The sequence below is a fragment of the Dermacentor albipictus genome, chromosome 7 (genome assembly GCF_038994185.2).
Source record: "Dermacentor albipictus isolate Rhodes 1998 colony chromosome 7, USDA_Dalb.pri_finalv2, whole genome shotgun sequence".
NCBI lineage: Eukaryota > Metazoa > Arthropoda > Arachnida > Ixodida > Ixodidae > Dermacentor > Dermacentor albipictus.
In genome coordinates this window covers 33,323,819-33,342,456 of record NC_091827.1, presented here as the reverse complement: position 1 = coordinate 33,342,456, position 18,638 = coordinate 33,323,819, and the positions used below count along the sequence as shown (strand labels likewise).

The 18,638-nt window shown below is 48.6% G+C and overlaps 1 protein-coding gene across 6 annotated transcripts in view; it reads left to right on the top strand.

The window, feature by feature from the left end:
• Nucleotides 1-18,638, top strand: part of LOC139047784 (ninein-like protein) — a 529,102-nt gene that overhangs the window by 505,059 nt on the left and 5,405 nt on the right. For 3 of the 6 annotated variants that reach the window (XM_070521862.1, XM_070521861.1, XM_070521866.1), the window contains exons 15-20: nt 3,222-3,299; nt 9,139-9,177; nt 13,964-14,376; nt 14,897-15,196; nt 15,992-16,266; nt 17,891-18,069. In XM_070521862.1, coding sequence (XP_070377963.1) covers nt 3,222-3,299; nt 9,139-9,177; nt 13,964-14,376; nt 14,897-15,196; nt 15,992-16,266; nt 17,891-18,069 — 1,284 coding nt within the window. The remainder of the gene's footprint in view (nt 1-3,221; nt 3,300-9,138; nt 9,178-13,963; nt 14,377-14,896; nt 15,197-15,991; nt 16,267-17,890; nt 18,070-18,638) is intronic. The other 3 variants (XM_070521864.1, XM_070521863.1, XM_070521865.1) reach the window with 3 other exon arrangements.

Sequence of the window (18,638 nt, the reverse complement as noted above, 5' to 3'; positions counted from 1 at the left end):
TCTTCCAAACTGCAGCACTTCTGCTTCGTCGTCTGTATCACTGTGGTCGTCTGTTTCACGATTGTCGTCTGCGTTAACCCACAGCGCTCCTCTTCCTCGCCTTTTCCTTCTTGTTTTTTTCCATGTCGTCTGCTTGCCACCACATTCTATATATGCATGTTCACTTTTTTTTTTTTCACTTGGGAGTACGGTACAGTCGTGTGCTGCTTGGAAGCATACGTTTCCTGCCCTAGCGAACGAAATTGTATTGGCACCACCGACACTGTTTTTCTTTATTTGTTTCTTTTTTCGCGGCAATTTTTCTCAACCCTCACGAGGCGGCGCCGTTGAGAACTTTGCACCTGAGCGCCCCCTGGGTCACATTCGTCATTTCCAGACGACATGGAACATTGCGACGCAGAGGTGGCACCGTGTCGTTGTTTTCCTTTTTTTTTCTTGATTTATCAGGATAGGCTCGAGAAAAGTGTTCTAGTAAAATAAAATAAGTTAAACACACGCAGCAAAGCTACGGTATTTCGTGTCCTTGCCCAACCCAGGAACTCGACTGATTCAAATTTTTCTTTTCTTCTTGCTTCACCCTTGAGGACGCAGGCTGCTGTCGGTGTTATTTATAGGCATCATCCGTCTAGTTAGTTGCGTAAAAATTCTGGTGACATGTTTCCTTGGCACTTAATCTCAGCGTCCTTTATGTTTCCTAAGTTATTTTTTGTGTGTTATTATAGTAACGCCAGCACGGCAAACTTCATCGCTGTCCTTCCGTTTCCGAACGTTAAGCTTGAAATCTCCCGCTTTCTTTTTTTATTATTATTTACTGGCACAGCCGTTTGTTGTGATTTCCTGGCGTCAGGACGGGATCAAGAATTCGGAGAAACTGAGGGGCTCAATTTTTTAGCAGCAGCGATGTGAACTGAACTGATAGAAAAGCCAAGGAAAGGATAGGACTAATTAAACTAATTTCTTTTTTTTTGGGGGGGGGGGAGGAGGTCCGGGCTGAAATGCAGCACTAATAGGCTGTGTCCAAATCCACGCCCCAGCGGCGGTGTCCTCAACCAGTCTCGAAGGCCATGCTCCCGTTGACTGCTATCGCTGGAAGCAATTGCTCAGGGGTAACCGCATCACAGCCGGTGTGTTTCGGACAGTGCCTATTTTCAGCCGAGGGTTGAATTTGCGACGAAAATTGAAGAACGGGCAACTTCCCGAACTCGCTACCTCCGCATGACACCCGCGATGCTCGAAAATTTGACCATACTGAAGTGGCTGAACCCCCCCCCCTTCCCCCCCCGTCCGCTTCCTTGGGGAATTTGTATGCATGTACTAAAACCTAGCGCTAGGTGTGTTAACCAGCGCCACTCGTGTTCATGGCGTCGAATGTGGAACATTCTTGCATAGGCATCCGATTGGAAGCAGACAACTGCACGCAAGCTATGCAACGAGTAGCAGAAGTCGGCTAGTAGCACTCGTCTAGTAGATTTATCTTGTCCTTTTCTTTCAAAACAGTTTGCAACATTGTATTTTGAACAAAACAGCACAACTTGTCCATTTATAGTGGCGCTGTTTTTGTTTTAAACCTTTTTCGTGTGTGTATACTTACCCCTTATTTTACAACGCTCCTTCCACTTAACGTTCTACCCCTCTACTTTGGTAAACAGGCTCCCTGATCATGATTTCTGTTGACAATCCCTTTGAATATAGACGGTGATAAACAATCCCCGAGCCTGCTTGAGGTAATCAGATTTTACTACAGTGGCGAGGTAAATTATCTAACGCCGCCTGTCGATCGAAACGATCGCGGCGTTTTCATTTCTTTATTTTATAGCGCGCCTCCGCGGTTTCTGGGGCGAAATATTGCAACGGTTGCTCTGAGCGTCCGCTCAAAAAGAGGGACGTTTCTCAATTGACTTCTCGTCGCGTACAAATAATCGAGGAGCGTTAGTAGAGCTGCTGCGTAGGCTTCCTTGTGGGTCCCTAAAGAAGCCTATACAGTAACTGTAAGCGTTACTTACTAGCAGGGCCCTCTTCATTCGAATAGAGGAGTCAGAGAAGGGGGCCATTCTCCACTGGGTAAATACTGTTAACACCGCCACACCGTTTCATCCATAGAGTTTCTCACTATAGCATCTAGAGGGTAATCTGGCGCCACCGTCTGTGGGAGTTTCTTAAGGGGGCACCGTGCCTCCATGGGAATGACGGTATATGTGGCTGCGAGGCTCGTGTTGGCTGGTGTTGTAAGAGGCTTCGTCTAAAACGTGGATATGGCTACGCAAATAACACTTTCTCAAAGTAAAATATTCATAAAATGTTTCCATTCTCGCATATTACATCTTTACTCACCCACGATGCATGACCAAGCGAAGAAAAGCAAGAACAGACGACCAACTGTTTCAAAGCGAGCGCGAACCTTGTCGTCTGTCCTCCAACTTTAGCGGCCCGCTGATACTTCTTACGTAACATGCAGTCGTACACACAATAACAAGTTCTCATAGTTAAAGAAGACATGTTTTCGCGTAATAATAAAGCTAAAACAGCTTTTCACGTGCTGTTTTAGTAGAAAATGAATCACTGTGACAGACGGAACGGTACTTGCCAAGCGCGTCATCAAGGTGTCCTGTCTCTACGAGAACGATGCCAATCCGAAGTCACAATATACCGGCATTCCCATGCATACCACAGCGCAGCAGCGCCAGATTTCCCTCTAGGTAATGTAGTGAGAAACTCTATACTTTCATCCATCCGTCCGTACGATGAAGTCGAGGAAGAGCTTCGTACCGTTAGCTAAATTCACGGTCTATGAACCTCATGCGCAAACGGCTCTTACGCCATCCCGCACCATCGCGAGAGCATATTGGTGGCCTAGTTGGACGCCATTTACCGCAAGAAAGGTTTGTACACAGCAAGGTCATCGTCGGTTTCTGTCCTTATTGTGCAGTAGTCTTTTTGTGTCGGTAAATATGTCATTCTGCCATTTTTTAGCACCCTCTCACCTAACACCGTCCCAGTGAAAGGAACCGAGTGATCTGCAGACGTGTCAAAAAGGTCAAAAGAACAAAAAAAAAACGAAATGAAGCGAACGTTGATCTGTATGGTCTTTCACGCTCTGTTACCTCATATTGGTGTCTTACCCAGTGCCTTCGTTGTCTTTCTGCTCCCGGTTTCCCCAATTTCCCAATCCCTCTTTCCCCCATTTCTCCCGTATTCCTGGCCCACCCCTACCTGCACCGCAGAGGAGTCGGATGACGACATCCCTATTGCCGGCAAGATTCGCAAGCGAGCCGGCTTCTCCGCGAGCACTGGCTCTGAGGGTAAGGTTTCTTCACTTCCTTCCTTCGCTGTCTCTCAATCTTGAGCACGTTTACTTCTTTATCTTCTCAGCCATATCTTAGTTCATAATCTCTTTCGCGTTCACGAGGGGTCTCCGTTTGTCTTCGCCTTTCTTTACCCGCGACATTATGTGCGGGGAAAAAAGGAGGCTAGAACGTGAGGCTCCTTAACGTCCTTCCTTATAATATACATTTCTTTTTCTCTCTCTCTCTGCCTTTCTTGGAACCCACTTACGCTTGAGTTGGTTCAACCATTTTGTGGGGTCGTTCATTTCGTGCTGCACCCTTTCATATCTCTCCGTCTTTATTTGGTTTATTGTTCTTTCTCTCGTTGCTTCTTTTCTATTCTCGCTCGGCTCGCTCCGTCGCTGGCCATAATTTTCATTGTTTTAGCTTCCTGTCTGGTCTTTTTGCTTGTTGTCTGCTCTTCTGTTTGCGTTCTTCGCCATCGTCTGCTTCCGCCGCCGCCGACGTCTGCATCGTCTGCATTCCTCTTCTGTCTTCCATAACTGCCGTCCGCGCCGCCGCCATTTTACCGTCCATCGGCCGAGACTTTTTTTTTTCTTATTTTTTTTTCTAAGCTGCCTTATAATACGCGTTGACTTATGCGCCCCACTTCGTGGCAAGCTGCCTCTCCTTCTGCTTGCTCTCTGAGCTGCAGCACCCCAACTTTTCTTGCCGAGAGCCTTCCCTTATATACCGCCATTCCAGACGCCATCACGTTTAACTTCGCTTTGTCTTCTGCTAAAGCCTTCTTTCGTACTTCTGCTTCGCGTTCGCGTCCCACTCTCCCGCGTTTCCTGCGTTCGTTTGTGTCATCTTTCGACTCTCTCTCTCAGCTTTCTCACCACCTCACCTGCCCTGGTCAGATCATCATTTCTCGCTCATTGCGTTGATTGCCTTACAATTTGGGTTTCTGTTTTCGCCTTATGATCGATCTATCATCGCATAAAATACGAGTGGGAGTTGGATTTCGTGTCTCTTCGTCCCTCCGCAGTTTATATATACATATATATATACTCCCGGCATGTGGCGCTGCCCGCAGTATGTCGGTCCCTCGGCGTTCCCTCGACTGTCCGTGCTTATGTTCCGCTTCGTCGCTTATATGAGCGAGGGAATTCTGTTTTATTTTTATTTTTTTATTTGCGATTTCGGGCGTACATCTCTGCGTACGTATCGCTTTTCTTTGCCAGTTTGCGTATGTTGATAATCGTTTACTTCCGTTTTCTTATTTATTTTTTTATTGTTCTTATATCATTCGTTTCGTTTCACCTGCGTTACGGTTATAAAATGGCGAAAGACAAAAAAAAAAACGAACGAAGGAACCAAGTCCCGTTCTCAGTGGTCTTCGTAATACAGGCTCCGTTATCTTTGCTTCTTGCATCGTGGAGAGTGCGGCGTGTGGTACGGTGAAATCTAATAGCGCGAATGGACGTTAACCGCGTTCTCGTGGGACGGTTTTTCTCGGGCTCTGGCCGTGTCTCTCCTCCACTTCCAAGGCAGCGGCTGCTTCTTCAATGTCGTCCCCACTTTGCTGCCGACTTGACGCTGGCGTTGTTCTGTCCCTAACTGCTTGGGGATGCTGCGCCGCCTTGCTCGTTATATTCGTGCGTATCGCGATTGGTTCTGGGCTCCGAGCTTATTTCTTCATTCTTCTTTTTTTTTCGTTATGATCGGTGACGTGCATGTGTTGTCGCTTTGCACTCGCTATGCATTATGCCCTTCTCCCCTCCCCCCCCCCAGCCCCGCCCGCTTGCCCATTATCTTGCTGAGAGATTGGTGAGATCCTTTACGCCACTTTTATTAAGCTTTCTTAATATATTTGAAGGTATTATTTTGTTTTCTAAGAAACTGCACAGTCGATTTCTGCCATGGCAACTTCTACCTGCAGTTACACGATTATACGATCCTGTGGCGGTCGCCTATTTAGGCTGTAACCTTTTTTATTGTTTTTTGGATTTTCAGTGGCTTTTATACATACTTTTTGTAAATTTGTATGAGAAAGCAGGCTGTACATTGATGCGTTGCTGTTTTATTTCTTAAGAAAATAGTAAAATTAACTCAAATTGGTGCTAATTACCTTGTTGGTTGAAACATTTTTCTTCGTTTAAATGACTGAAATCTTGAATAAAAAATTTATACCTGCAGCACCTGTACGCAGTGCTTAGAGCTACATGTTTTTCTACTTTACCGACCACGTGCTATATTTATATAGCTAAGCTGGCGAAATTTGAAAACTGTGTGAATATTTTGTCAGAATAATAATGATACTAATAACAATAATAATAGTAGTAAGCTTTGTTTGTGCTGTTTCTTCTGTGACTGAAGTTGTAACGCTGCCCCTAACTCTTTCCCCCTTACAGTACCTTACATTCTTAAAGGGATACAGAATAAAAATCGAAGAATATAGAGTATGCCCCACAATTGCATTCCTAAGACACGATTGCTATAGTATATAGTCATTATTCGGGTTACTTTTGAGCGGATGGCTTTATTTTTGACTCTCTATGAGCGGCCACCGCGTCCCTCGCAAAGCGCTCCCGACAACAAGCCAGCGGATCTGACGTCACACCTACCCTCAGCAGCCGCGGAGCGAGCTGGCCGGCTGCGCAGTTTTGTTTTCCTCGCGCTGCGCAGTGCAAAATGCAAAGTTCTAGTGAGAGCGATAGCATGAGCGGAGCTTATGACTCCGACTTGGATGAGCGGCCCACTGAACGACCACGAACGATAAAGGCGTATGCCTACGATCGATCCGTCCGCGTCGTCAAGCGAAATTGACGACGACCCGCCGCAGCAGTCCCCCTCCGCGGTGCCGAGAGAGTCTGGACCAGCAAAGTGGTGTTTACACTGTGCATTCCATGTGCACGCGTTCTCCTCGAGAGATCAGGGGCGGCATCATAGGTGGAAGCCAGATATAAACGCGGTTCCTGCGGCTCGGATCGCAAGCTCGCTACTGTCACGAATGATTTATTAGCGAGACCAGAGGCGCACGCCTCATTGACAGTGTTGCATCCGCGGCGGTGAGCCCAGCGTGATTTACTCACGCAAACGCTTTGCCATGTTTGGCTTCAACAGAGCGAGGACGCTTATGCCTCAGGTTATGCAATGTCAGGCGACGTAAGGAATTTACTCTGCATTCTGCGCAAAGCGGCTTGCTCCGCCCGCTTGGATGGGTAGCTGCTAGCGCGTGAAACATGAAAGCCACCACTGCAGAATACAGATGCCGTGAGTACACACTGTACGAAAAAAAAAAACGTAGAAATCGTTGAAGATATTGACGCGTGTAGACCTCCCTGTACCAACGCCATCGGAGCAGGTGTGGCCGGCGGCGTGAGCATAACAGTCGGCTGCCGACTCTCGCGCGGCAGGTGTTGATGCGCGCAAGTAGCTGTATTGAAAATAGATGCGATGAAGCAACGGGTGATGATTGAAGCCAGGCATGTGCCGTGACTGAAATGCGCCTCTGTAAGCAGGGAACGTCTTGTTATTCACGGAGTGAACGAGTATATGCGCAGCGGTTTCAGCGTCCCGTTGTTTCATCGCAGCCGAGCACTCCTTCCCTTGGTGCACACGAGATGGCGCCACCAGTCTCATGTCGGCGAATTCTTTTTTCGTCAGCCGTCGCTTCAGACGATGCGAATTTCGATTCATTCTGGCAGAATCAGCCAAACATCTGGCTCAGAACGTCGTACAAACGACAAATTACGGTCAAACGGCACCTGTGCGCAAAACTACAGCGTGAACAAGTACGCGAGAAAAAGACTACCGCTGCCTGCCGTTTTCACATGCGTACAGCAGACCCTCGGCATTTTGCGGCGCTGACATGGCTGCCCCACACATCAAACGACAAATCCACGAGATGAAAGACGAGGTTTTCGAACAGCTCACACGAGGAAGCGGTACGAATAGGGCGGTCGAACAAAGAAAGCGCGTTGCTGCAAACGTCAACTCGCCCCTTCGCGCGCTCAGTGTGGACGACCGCTCGCAATGGGCCTCGAGGTGGGTAAGCGTGACGTGACATCCGGTTTTGCCAGAGCTTTCGGAGGAGGCCGGTAGGTGCTGTGATTTGAGAAATATTCATTAAAATAATTACTTTTCGCTCACTTCTCCTCAGAAAGAGTGTTGTTTTGGTCGCTCTCGGTGCGACAGCTATCACTGGAGACAGAAATCTTGGCGACAAATTTTTTTATTCACTATCCCTTTAAACGGAACGCTTAGCTGGTAACAGAGTCAGTACAGTTAAAACTCGATCTAACGAAACCCGATTTTACGAAGTTCCCGATCTAACGAAGGAATTTTAATTTTCCCCGCCGGTACCCATGCAGTCCAGTGTTGTCGTCAACCTGAATTATCGAAACTAGCTTACGTTAAACCCGATTTAACGAAACTTTTCCGCGGATAAACGAGTAGAAAAAAAAAGCTCTGATTTCTTTCGAATTTTCACGAAGACGGGTTTTTCTTTAAGCGTGCTCTTGAGCGCTATCGTGTCAGAACATCTAGGCACCCTAGTCACGGCCCCTAGCTTTATTTTGACGATGCTGCACGCCGCGCCAATGCACGAGACAAAGGACTCGGGCGTCGGTAGTGTTTTTACGCACCAGATGGCGCTAGGGGATGAGGATAGCTATAGGAGCTTGTTGGCGCGGCCTATCTTATTTTGTTGTAGCGCAAGCTGAACAAGGACAGCAGAAAGGCAAATCTCACACACACTGCGCTAACTTTCAACGACGTATTTCTTTCCCGTTCTCGTTGCTGCATATTCACCCTCGAAACGTCATACAACGCGTGTAAAATTTCGGTAAACGTGTGGTTCGGTAAACGTGTGGCTTACGTGTGGTTCCCAGCTTATTTTTACCGAAATTTTACACGTCTTGTATGGCGTTTAGCTGGTGTATATAGAGCGACAAGAAAGGGAAATAAATCTGTTGTTTAAAGTTAGGGATGCATGTGTCAGATGTGCCTTTCTGTTGTCCTTGTTCAGCTTGCGCTACAACGAAATAAGGCGCTAGGGGCAACGGTGGTTGGGCCACCCCCGCGAGCTTTCTACACGCGCAAGCTCTGGTTAGCGGCAAATATAATGCCGTGGTATCTTTTGGGTGTCGCTAGGTTACAATGTTAGATTTCGAAGGAGTGAAAGAAAATCCCTTACTCAATTTTCCGAACTTCCCGATTTAACGAAATGTTTGGAGCGTGGTAACATGACTTCGTTAAATCGAGTTTCAACCGTATAACTGAAGTACTTTCGCTTTATCAAGTGAAGAAACTGGCTGATGGGACACATTGGGCTGACACCTACGCATTAATATGTTGTCGCCCTGCGTTCAGGCCATACTTCAGTCGTATTCGGTAACGAAGCGCTAATTTTGTGTTAATTTCAAGAGGTACTGTACTGTACACAGTGCGTTAATGTGAAAGGGAACATTTGTTCTATAGCCCGCCCCTCTCCCTGCAATATTGCAACTTCCTTCAGCGCAGGAACGGAAACAAAAGGTAGGAACAAAACGTTAAAGGCGGTGTTCCCTTTCACATTGTCGTATCATGTACTTCGTAATGCCAATCCCTCCTTCTTTCCGTATCACTGCTTCCTTTTTCTTTTCCTTCTTCATTTCTGCTGCTCTTTCTAATCGTCAAATGTGAGACTTTCTTGCAATGTCTCAGATGCATTGAGAGGTGACTGACGTACTTGTTTGCATTGTTGCTTTAACACTTTCCTTTGGCAAAGCTTGCCGAGTGCAAAACGGCGATGTGGCATGGCTTGTTCCTGTGAAACGTGGTGATGGCTTAATGACTTCTCCTCTCTTCTAACGCAACTTCTTTGCAGGTTTGTGGCACGAACTCACGCTCGCTCACTCGTCTCATAGTAAGTCGTTTAACTTAAACGCAGTGCTAGTTTAAGTGTTTAGTTTTTTTAGTATTAGTTTAAAGCTCGTAATGCACGGCACGTCGCTTATTCGCTGCGTTCCCATCTATGTGTGGCTGGCTGTAAAGCGTTATTGATTTGAACACATTTTTTTATTTATTTGTCGCTGTCCAGCGGGCGCAGATTTTCTCGTTGCTGCTTACGGATTTCCTTACGGATAACGAAAACGTCATTTTGATGCAATTATGGATTTTAAAAAGGCGAAATGAATCCTTATGCCGCAAGATGTGTGGCATCGGGATTACCAAATCACCTAGTTCGCGGTGTTTAATTTTCTGGCACAAATTATTATTATTAATATTATTATTATTATGGTAACGTGCTCTCTCTTTGAAACGCGAACCTGGTGGAGAATGGGTAGCAGTGTGACGTGGGAAAATGCAGGGATGCTAGAAAGATCAGAAGCCTCCCTCATAAAAATTTTAGCGTTCTACGTAAATTGGATAGGCGTTTGTTTTTTAGAAATCTGCAAACGTTCCTTTAACCATTTTATCGACCTACCGAAGACCGCCGCCTGTAAATAATGGATAAACCGTATGAATTAACGTGTAAGCATTCTTTTGTAAAGTCTATGTGCAGGACTTTGTGGTTACTCTCGCTGACTATTAGGGAGAGCATCTCCATATTTAACTAAGACAGTACATATCTGCAGTTCAGTTGTAAGATAGCTTGATGATAAATAAATCTAGAGTCCTTCATGCCAAATTAAGTTGTAGCGCGCAAGTACTGGTGGAATATCATCCTCTAGATGGAAGGGCCCTTGTAATTTTAAATTGGGAACCAGAGTCTGTGTGTATGTACACTGCGTGCTTTCAGCTACGACCGCTTCTGGTTACAACAAGGTAGTTATTATTATTTGCTAATGAAGTTTAAGAGCAGTAGGGATCAGTAAAATTTTTATGCTCAGTATAACACAGCAATACAATATACCATCCTCCTGGTTTGAAAGTGCACTTTGTCGCCCCAGTAGCACACACGTGACCGACTGGTGACGTCATCGCCGATTGCTCAAACGAAGACGAAGTGCTAGCTGCACGTTAAGGGGCTCGTCCGTTGCGCGTGGTCCCGTCTTGAGAGCAACGCCTGCAATTTTCAGTTTCACATTAGTCGATCGCCAATCAATTGTTCGCACGCGCTAGTTGCAAAAAATAACTACGCCACCATGAGCTCGCCAGCTAGGCTTACAGTCGTAAAATAAGTTTCCGGAATTAGTTAACAAAATTTTACTGCATGACTGATTGATTTTAAACTTGCACGTCGTAGTGGCAGGACTGTAGTCCGGCAGCACGCGTGATAAGGAGGTTGTGGGTTCGGCTCCCACCGGCGAAAAGCTACCTTTTCGTCCACTTTCATTTATCTTGCCTTCATTATTTCCTACATTTCAATTTAAAGTACAGCTAATTTCCCCGATGATTTCTTTGTTTGGTTTCGTTGCCTAATGGCTTTATGTAGCCACGGTTAACAAAATCAATCCCCTCGGTTCTCCTTCTCTCGTATATATATATATATATATATATATATATATATATATATATATATATATATATATATATATATATGTGTGTGTGTGTGTGTGTGTGTGTGTGCGTGTGCGTGTGTGTGTGTGTGTGTGTGTAGTACTCATAATTTACCCGGCGTGCATTGCTGCTTCAATTAAGTTCCGTGCAGCATTTCACCACAATGGTGGCTGTGTTTGCCTTCTGTGTTTCCGCGTTTTTTTTCTTTTGTGTGTGTGTGTGTTTCTGTGTGCATTCTGAACGTGCCAGAGCAAATGTCTATTTGCCGGTGGGCGTTCCACATTGCGGGCACTTAGCGACTGTCGCTGTTGTGATGACTGTTGCTGTTCTGTCCCATTCTTCGGCCACACTTGTCCTTCATTTATTTCGGCACGTAAATCGGTGACTGTGACTTGGCTGTAGGATGTATAATGTAAAAAAAAAATTGGAGGCTTATCAAGGTTAAGCCTAGTGGATGCTTCGCATCCACTGGGCTTAACTTTAGCGTAACCTTAGCGTTTGGAGGCATCTTGACCGCATACACGCCCGGCGCAAAGACGCTGGCGCGGTTGCGGGCACAGGGACTGACGCGACGGCGGGCGCGCGCCGCATCATCCCTGGCGTGACGTCACATATCACGTGATGCAGCGATGGTGGCGCCGCCGCCGCGTCGCGCGCGACGGCGCGAACCGAAGCGTGGAGGCCTCCGCCGGGCGACGTCCGACGGCGCGATATGAGGCCCCATCTGCAGCCGGTGTGACGTCATCACGTGACGTCATGTCACGTGACCTACTTGAAGGTCACTTGAAGGTCAATGGTGGCCACCACCGGGAGGCGACCGACGGCGCGATATGAGGCCCCGTCTGCAGCCTGTGTGACGTCATCACGTGACGTCATGTCACGTGACCCCACTTCAGGGTCAATGGTGGCCACCGCCGGGCGTCGCGCGAAGGCCCGAAGCCTACGTTAATATGCTTCGCATAAAAAAGGCGCAAGCCTTCTTCTCGGCTTCCTCTGGCATGATCAACTAGGCACCTGAAGGAGTGCACGTCACCTCCAACGTCGCACTGAACGGGTCGAGCGTGCTACCGGGCACGTGGGACAGCGCTGACCACGCGAACGCCCTTCCAGCATCCGTATAATTGTTGTCGCAACAGCAACAAAAAAAAGTCTTATCAATAATCTCGATCGTGATGGTTGAAGTACCGTGCCCCACTGGGATGCGAAGCACCCTATATGCTTATTGAGTACGCTTCACTTCGCCGACTTCGTGCAGTGTAAGTTAACGAAGGTTAAATACAGGGGCCTCGTGTCCAGCCAATCGGTAACGACATCTAGGCTGCGTGTTCCACAGAATGGAGGAGGAGGAGCAGGAGAGCTCGCCCCATTGTGCGCCGCGCTAATCCTTCCGCGAAGCTTCGGTGAATCCTTCTGCGTAAAAAACGTGCATTCTGCTCGTTTTTCTGGCTGAACTATACAGGGTCTGGCTTGTCGTGCTTGCTAGACGTGTAATTAACAAGAGGCTCTAAAGAGAGAGAGAGAGAAAAAAAAAGAACAGCTGAAGCTGTATTGGTAAATTACCCTTCGACAGATACCAAAGAAAGAAAAAAAAGGCCACTCTTACCGTGAAAGGAGACTCGGCAAGCTAGAAAACACGCAGTGAATAAAGACTAGTGGCGACGCCACAGTAATGTTCGGGCACCAAGTCGCCATGACGTCATGGATTTTGGCATTGTTTGCTCGGGCCTCGTTCATTTTCCGCGAGTAAAGGTGTGGCCTGTTCATCGTATATTAAAGAGGGCCAGGGAGAGAGTGAACTTGGCAGTTTTCGGGGATTTTTGTTGTGCCCAAAATGGCCCAACTGCTCGAAGAACACGTTGAAATCCGTGACGTGAGGTACCGGTGCTTAGGTTATGGCGCGAAAATCTAAAAAAAGAAAATGAAACTCTTATTCTACATTTTCTACTCTCTTAATCGACCTATTATACCACAAAATTGACGACAATATTGTTTTGAAGGAATGCTTTACCATTTCGAATTAATTTTTCGTTTCTCTTTAGTGTCCCTTTACGCATGCGATAGATGACGCTGAGCGCCTGTCGGAATAACGAGACGTGTACTAAGGAATAATCGCCTGCTGCAGAGCATCGTATGGCGGGAGGAGTTTGGAGAGTGTTTGCGCCGCGTACGTCAGGTGGCGCTGTCGGCGCATGTAGTGCAGTGAAGAGCTTTTGTAGAGACTTTTCGTCTCCCATTGGGTTCGTGCTTCACCTAAGTGACCCCGCGTAGCGCAGTGCAACGAAAACTGTGTTACTCTAGCAACGAGAACCGTCCGCATAGGCAGAAGGATTCGTCGATTGCGCTACGCTTATTCATTTGTGATAATTAAAACAGTGCCGAGATCGGAAGGATTAGCGAAAGACAGTGGGTGAGTCGTTCTCATGTTTTGCGTTCCCGAGCATCTGATGGGAGTCCCTGTCGTAACGCAAGCCGTGGAAAGCGAGGCACTGTCTCGGGATTACAAGATATTAGACGATGTGTTTGAAATGTTGAAGTTCTTCGGTAATACGGTTGCTTGACTCAAGGCTGAGGCAATGACCCGTCCCAGCGAAAGGTCTCAGCGCCCTCTGGTGGACTTGGGAGGTGAGCTAACGACGACGGTGATGGAGACGTTGAAGACGCGTAGCCTTCACTGAACTGCATGGCCCGACTTGGTTAGACGGCGCTTAATACGGATCGTTCATGAGGTGTTCGTGAGTACGAGGAGTTCGCAAAAAGGCGCAAGATAAAGACAGATAAATCGGGAAATAAGTTTATCACTGAGGAACCTCATGGTGGTACGTGGGTATATGCAGCTGGGACCCTTGAACTCGTGACTTTTTCCAGAGATTCATGGGTTTAAAGCTAATGATTAGTTACTATTTGTTGTACCATTTACAAATGCAACACTAACGCATAATTGGAACGTTACACACGTGTATAGGGTAACAAATAAATTTGCAATGCGAAGAATAGCACAGGCGGGGCAAGGTTGTTGGTATAAGGAACGTGGATTTGAAAAGAAGGGGAACGCATGTGTTAGCGCTGTTACAGTATTCAAATAAAAGTTAGCGCTGTTACAGTATTCAAATCCAACGGATAAACAGTTTCCTAATTTCTTGCGTCTTCGAGTTGGGGAAGAAGTGAGTTTCGGGAACGACGAAATCACGCGAAACGACGACGGGGCGCAGGCATCCTGCCCTGCGTGGCCGACGCGTACCAGCTGACCCTGGACGCCGACGAGCTGGGCGAGGCGCAGCGGGAGCCGCTGGAGCGGCTGCGGGCCCGCTTCGAGCAGGCGCTGCGCGACATCGAGGAGCGCTGGCGGCAGCGGGTCGCCGATCTCGAGGCCCAGCTGTGCGGCCAGCCGGAGGTGGACAAGGACTCGATCGACTGCGCCCAGTCGACCATCGCCAAGCTGCAGGACGAACTGAGCATGCGCAGCGTGCTCGCCGAGCGGCTGCGCGCCGACGTCACGGCGCTGCAGAACCAGCTCGCCCAGCAGAGGGAGCAGCTGGCCGCGGAGCTGTCCGCCCGGGAGCACGAGGTGGCGCAGCTGGGCGAGCTGAAGAGGGCCTCCGAGACTACCGCGCAGGCGCTGCAGGCGAGTCTGTTGCTCTCTAAACGCGGCAGCGCAAGCTCGATGTATGGAGAAGTAAGCATTTAAACGAGGTAGAAAGGAGGGGGGGGGGGGGGGGTTGTAACGACAAATGAGGGCAGCGCACCTACCCAGAACCGTCCTCACTCTGACAAATTGACTCGAGTGTGACACGAATGTGGTGAGTTGCGAGTGCACTCGGAGGTATGAGTAGGGCCGAGCCCGAGTATTGAGAGACGATTGCGAGTGCTTACCCGAAATGTTGTGGGAGTCGGTTGTTCCCACATAGTGTTATGGGCACCTTATAAGGGGTGCCCATAACACTATGTGTTATAACAAATAGTGTTATAACAGCTATCTTTGCGAACGATAGCCCTGTCGATTTCTTCGGGCGTACTGCCGCCTTCATTCAGCCAGCCACACTCGCCCGCGATGCTTGGCACTTCCAGCTGGCCCGCTAACAAACCCTTTTTCCTTTACTTTCTCCGGCGTGACCTTCGTTGAAGCTGATGTTTTCGCTCCGCAGGCGAAGCTGGAGGAAGCTCAAAAGAAGGCCGCGGACGAATCGAACAGCAAGCGGGAAGCTTGGAATGCGGAGCGGGAAGCGCTGCTCGCGAGCATCGAGGTGAAGGCGAAGCAGCTGAACGAACTGAAACGCTCTCTGGCGGAAGCGACCGCTTCGAGCGGGACCGTGGGTCGGCTGCAGGGCGACGCCGAGGCTTCCACGGCGGCTGGCGTCGAGGGCGAGACGCCCAGCATGCAGGCCATGTACGAGTCCAAGCTGGCCGAGGTGCGGTGTCAGGTCGAGCAGGACCTCGTGCGAAAGGTGAGGGGCCGCCCTTCTCTCCACTCCTTCTGAACATCTGGTACGCCCCCTTTAGGAGTCGCACGATGGTCACGCAGCAGTCTGTGTGCTTGTCTGTTTCTTCGCTTACTTACTATATGTCGGCAGACAAGAGTGATCCGTGTCCACGTCCTTGCCTATGCCTGTAGCGATCCCAGCTCAGTTTTTGTTTTTTTTTCTGTCACCCCTCGATCATAGAAGACTGCGCTTCTTCAGAAATTTCCTTGGTGCTCCCTGTGAGGAGGAGTTAATCAACATGGGCACGCCGTGCTAATCTACTGTTTCCGTTTCCTCGTTTTTCTTCTACGTCAGCAGAACCCACGATCAGAGGAGACAGTGCGCTTAAATAAAGCTGCTCCGTGGTTCTCACGACGAGCAAGTTGCTCGACGGCCACACCTTCACTCCTGTGCAACTTATTGGCGGCCGAAAAGATCAAGTTACAAAATTTTCTTTCGGGAATGTGTTAGGGTAGTATGACTTAGGTTGGGGTAGGTTATGCACAAGGCTAGTTCAGTTATAAATGCATTAGAGTGCAGGGAGCACTTCAGTGCGGTGTGGCACTTCCATCTACTTTCTTAGATCCAGGTGGAGTGTCGAGTGAAGAAGCGTTCCAGAGGGCGGGTTCGGCACCCGCGAGAGTCTCTTGATCCACGCCGCAGGGTAGCAAACCACACATGCGTCCATTTGTACCCTCTCTGGTTTCGTCTTCTTCGCGCGTGCTCTCTCTCTCTCTCTCTCTCTCATCTTCACGTTGTTCAACTTTCCGCCTTTCCAAGGTTCGCACCGACGTGGAGCGCGAGCTGCGCACCAGCCTGGAGCAGAACCTGAGGCTGCAGCCCAGCCGGCGAGACAGCGACCCGCAGTCCCAGCTCAGGAGGCCGCAGGACCTGACCGCCCAGCTCACCGAGGACATCTGCCAGCTGCTGAGGCAGTGCCTGCGATGCGGCGCGTGGAGCACCGCCACTGCTGCCGCTGGTACCGACGGTGACGCCGAGACGCTAGGGGGCGCTCGCAACCAGGCCGGCACAGGGGGCGCTAGCAGCACGCCACGGTAGGTATTGCAAAAAAACACTGTAAGAAAGAGAAAGCAGATCACAGTACAATAACATAGTTTAGCACTTATCAACGTTGATGAACACATACATGTTAATTTCACACTAAAGCTCGTCTTGAAAGGCCGAACCTGATGTCATCGACATTACCTGGACGCCATGATGCAGTACGAAGTTTGCTTGTTTGCTGACACCGCCTAGAAATAAGGCTACATATGGCGACGCTGTTCGTAAAATCAAAAGTGCTGAGACCGCGTCACCTGGCTGCGCTTGCGTGTAGCAGTGGTAGCGATTACAGAAACGGAGGGAGTCAGTATATCATGACGTCATTATACGTGACCTATGACGCTCGTACCGAAACTGGTTCATGAGAACAAGCATTTCAATAAATTATTGAGCGTGCTCTGACGCTTGGTAGTGTTATTTTCATACGGCTTATAGGTTTGCACTAGTGTGTTAACATAATTGAACTAACAGTGCGAAAATAAACCTTCAACAGCCTACCTTCCATTACTGTGCCTGAGAAAGAAGCAAAGATTTTAGACAATAAATGTGCAAGCTATAATTAAGCATTTGCATCATGTTCGCTTTGCTATTTTCTGGTGCCTTTCTTGGGTATTGCAATAACATCACTTTCAGCTTTAGTCTTTGCTATTTAGTTTTTTGTTACTACTTTGTTGTGTTGTAGTTGCCAGTAAATCATATAGAAATGTCTGTTTAAGAGAATTTGCAGCTTCGCCTTAAAGGCGAAGCATTGATAGCGATAGCAAAACATTACGCAGCTACACGAAGCAAGGCTTGTAGATTTATCGACCGCACAGTAATTTACTAATTAACCTAACAAGCATGGTGTCGCACACATAGGCAAATAGGGACAGGTGCCACTCGGTGGCCGCGTACACTCGCCGTCGTGGTGCTGACGTCACGAAGAGCGTGGGCGCAAGGGAGCGAATGCTTCGTGCTACCTCTCGCTAGGGATTGCGCGACCTTCAGTATTAGGCTCGCGGGAACGCGGCGCACGCGAAACGGCCAGCCATCTCGGCTCGCCCAGGTTTTGCACCCTTCGCAGATTACCTCCGAGATAGAAGTGCGCGCGAGCTGCAAATGCGCTCAGCTGCGCCGACAACCAGCGCCGCCACGGCCGGGCCAAAGGAGGAGACGCACGCCCACCCGGGCCCCCTCCTAGCATGCGCTCGCTCCCGTCACCTGCAACATTGGGCGCGCCGGAAGGCGGCGCACGTGTCAGGCCGTCGTCCTTCTCGGTTCACCTGCGCCCTCTTCTGGCACCCACAGCATGCGGCGCGCCATAGGATGATGTCGCATGTGAACTTTATACAGAGCATCACGGCGGTGTTGTACATTCTCCTCGAGCGTCCCTGTAATTGGTATAGCAGTAAAATAACGAGCCGGTTGGAAGTCGGCGCCGCACTTCGTTCCTTCCGATTTCTGGTGTCCCGGTTCTACTTTAGAGCTGTTAGTTTAATTATTTGGAAGCTTTGTATGGTTTGTACCGTCATTTAACGAGAGCAAATGAAAGAAGAGAAAAGTAGAAAAATTTCGCGTCGTAGTACTTCCTTTACGCTGAGCATCTCACCTTGTTTTTTCGTTTTCTCCAACGCGCAGCGATGGCGGCGACCCGGGCGCGAGTCCGCACAGCGTGACGTCGGGCGCCTCGCTCCAGGAGCAGCTGGCGAGCCTCATCGGCAAGGCCATCGGCGCCATCGAGGCTCACCTGGAGACGCTGCACCTCCAGGAGCACGACCGGCTGCGGAAGAACTGCGAGGAGCAGCTGCAGCGCCTCAGTGAGTGGCCAGGCTTCACTCGCGTGTGTGTGTGTGTGTGTGTGTGTGTGTGTGTGTGTGTGTGTGTGTGTGTGTGTGTGTGTGTGTGTGTGTGTGTGTGTGTAATTACACAAAAAAATAGGTCAGCAACTTTTCTGCAGAACATCAGCGTCGTTATCACGATGGAAGCTTCCGTAAATTGGTTTGTCATTAGATACGGTAAGGCGGCGCACCTGATACTGTTTTGGGGGTTTATTATTATTATTATTATTATTATTATTTTGAGAACGAGTAAATATAAACATAGAAATTGAACATCGTAAGTAGTGAAGTAAGATGTAAAAAGGCCATGATGACAGATTGTGAAGACTAAAATAGAACGACAGAGAATAGATCACAGAAATTGTCACACACAAAAAAAATAACACCGCAATTCGCACTAACTACAGAATTATACTAGAAAGAAAAAAAAATGAAAGGCCGATGTCTCGTCACATGGCACAATAACTACATACGCTGCAGTGCGAAAGCTATTCTGAGAACCGTAAAAATTATATGCAGTCTCTGTATATCGGCAGTGGTAATGAGCG